General features: G+C 38.2%; 1 protein-coding gene across 1 annotated transcript; it reads right to left on the bottom strand.

Annotated features, from left to right (window-relative positions):
- Positions 1–474: 474 nt before the first annotated feature.
- Positions 475–1,385, bottom strand: LOC311182800 (large ribosomal subunit protein eL22-like). Its single transcript, XM_084251924.1, has one exon. The coding sequence runs from the start codon at positions 952–954 to the stop codon at positions 568–570; it is 387 nt and encodes a 128-aa protein (XP_084108050.1). The 5' UTR covers positions 955–1,385; the 3' UTR covers positions 475–567.
- Positions 1,386–2,054: the final 669 nt, after the last annotated feature.

The following is a 2,054-nucleotide window of genomic DNA, read 5'->3' as shown; positions in this document are numbered from 1 at the left end:
AAAAAGAAAAAAAAAGAATTAGTCTATTTTATTTAGGCTATCTATCCTATTGATATAAAATTGTATAAGTCCTTAGCTTTTTTTTTTAACATCCTTGTTTATTTCTTATTTTTTCTTTTAAAGATTTTTTTTTTTTAATATTTATTTATACAAGCACTGGGTACAATCAGAAGCACAGGAAGGTGAGAGAATTCACCAGAGCCAGAGCGGGGAACAGTACAGGCAGACTGACGAAATGCACTGCTGAGGGGAGCAGTAGGCGGCAGGAGAGGTCTGTGCACCATATTGGACCCTCACCCCATGGTCGGGGATCGAACCAGCACTGCAGAGGCTGCGGGCAGCTTTGCAGCACAGCGCTCAACTGCTGCGTCACCAGGGGAGGCCTATATTTTTTATAGGGATATAATATTTTATAGATTGATAATAAGTTCCTTACTGTCATTCCTGATTTTAATAGTTATAATCTTCTTTCGATTTTTATTTATTTATTTTTAAAAAAATTTTAATTTTTTTTGTTTTCCAAATTTTATTCAAGAACTCATACAAAATATTCCAGGTAAATGAGCTTTAATCTTCATCTTCCTCCTCCTCTTCGTGCTGGTTAATCTGGAAGTAACGAAATTCGTAACTCTCTTTGCTGTTAGCAACTACGCACAACCAGTCACGTAGATTGTTCTTCAAATATTTTTTGGTGAGATATTTCAAATTCCTTTTGGAGAAAGGCACCTCGGAAGTTACAGTGATCTTGCTCTTGCTCCGTTCTATGGTCACGGCCCCTCCACCGAGATTTTCGGCCTTCCTGTTCTCTTTGATGCGCTTCTGAAGAAACTGCTCGAAGAAGTTGGCAGCATCCATGATTCCATCTTCTACGGGGTGGGTGCAGTCAAGGATGAAATTCAGAACTTGCTTCTTTTTTTTGCCCCCCTTCGCCACAAGTTTTTTCACGGGTGCCATGGTGGCAGCAGAGGCAGAAAGGGAGCGGGGCGCACTGCCTTCTTTCTATTTTTATAGGTGATTCCATCTAGAGTTTTTTTTTTTTTTTAATTTTGTTGACTATGAGTAAAGTTTATTCCAAATATGAAATGCAGGCAGGCACTCTGTTGAAAATATTTCTGATGAATATTAAGCTGTTCACAGATTCTTATAGTAAAAGTAAATTATTAACTCTATTTTCTAAAATAGTTTATAGTTTCTGGGAATTTCATTGAAAACTTTATAAATTTATAGTTTCAATTTGTATTTCTTTATGATTGCAAAGATCAGAAAGTTCTATCAGGGGCCTCCCCGGTGGTGCAGCAGGTTGAGGGCAGTGCTGTGTAGCTGTCTGCAGCCTCTGCAGCGCGGGTTCTATTCCCGGCTGGCCAGGGAGATTCCTACATGGCGCGGTGGACCTCTCCTGTCTCGCCCGCTATTCCCCTCAGCCGTGCTTTTGGTCTGTCTGCCTGTTCTGCTCCTCACTCTGTCTCTGATGAATCCTTTCACCCTCCCGTGCCTCCAGCATGTACCCCAGCTATTGTATATATAAAACATAAATCTTAAAAAAAAAAGTTCTATCAAGTGAACTTTCATACATTTTTCACAGTAAATTTAAGCTATAAAAATCTGTATGTTAATTTTCAAAGGTGAATGATGCAGACTTTTCTTGGTAACCTGTATTCTTGAAATCTGATATTTACTGATCTAAAGTGGATTCAACCTACTTATTTGTAGTGCTAAGACCATTAATTGTAGTTCCTTCTGTAATTGTGGATTGGAGGTTTTTATCCTCCCCGTCTGTCCTCCTACAGAAGGTCCTTGATCTGTCTCCTTCATAACTTGGAACTTTTCCATTATTGTTATATTTCCCTTAAGGTGGAATTTCCAGAATTGCATGCTGAATTCCAGATATAAAGGCACCATGGTTCTGCAACAATACAGGATTATTTTCCTTGTATTGTGGAAATTTTAGGCTATGAGAATATAATAATTCTGTGAAAAGAAAAGTAACAGAATGGTGGATTTGTAATCTTTGGAAATAAAGAAGAAAGTTTTCTTCTATTTTCCTAGGAACAGAT

Source organism: Talpa europaea (assembly GCF_964194135.1).
Source record: "Talpa europaea genome assembly, chromosome: 13".
NCBI classification, from domain to species: domain Eukaryota; kingdom Metazoa; phylum Chordata; class Mammalia; order Eulipotyphla; family Talpidae; genus Talpa; species Talpa europaea.
The sequence above is the reverse complement of the archived record's forward strand: the minus strand, read 5'-3'. Positions and strand labels throughout refer to the sequence as shown.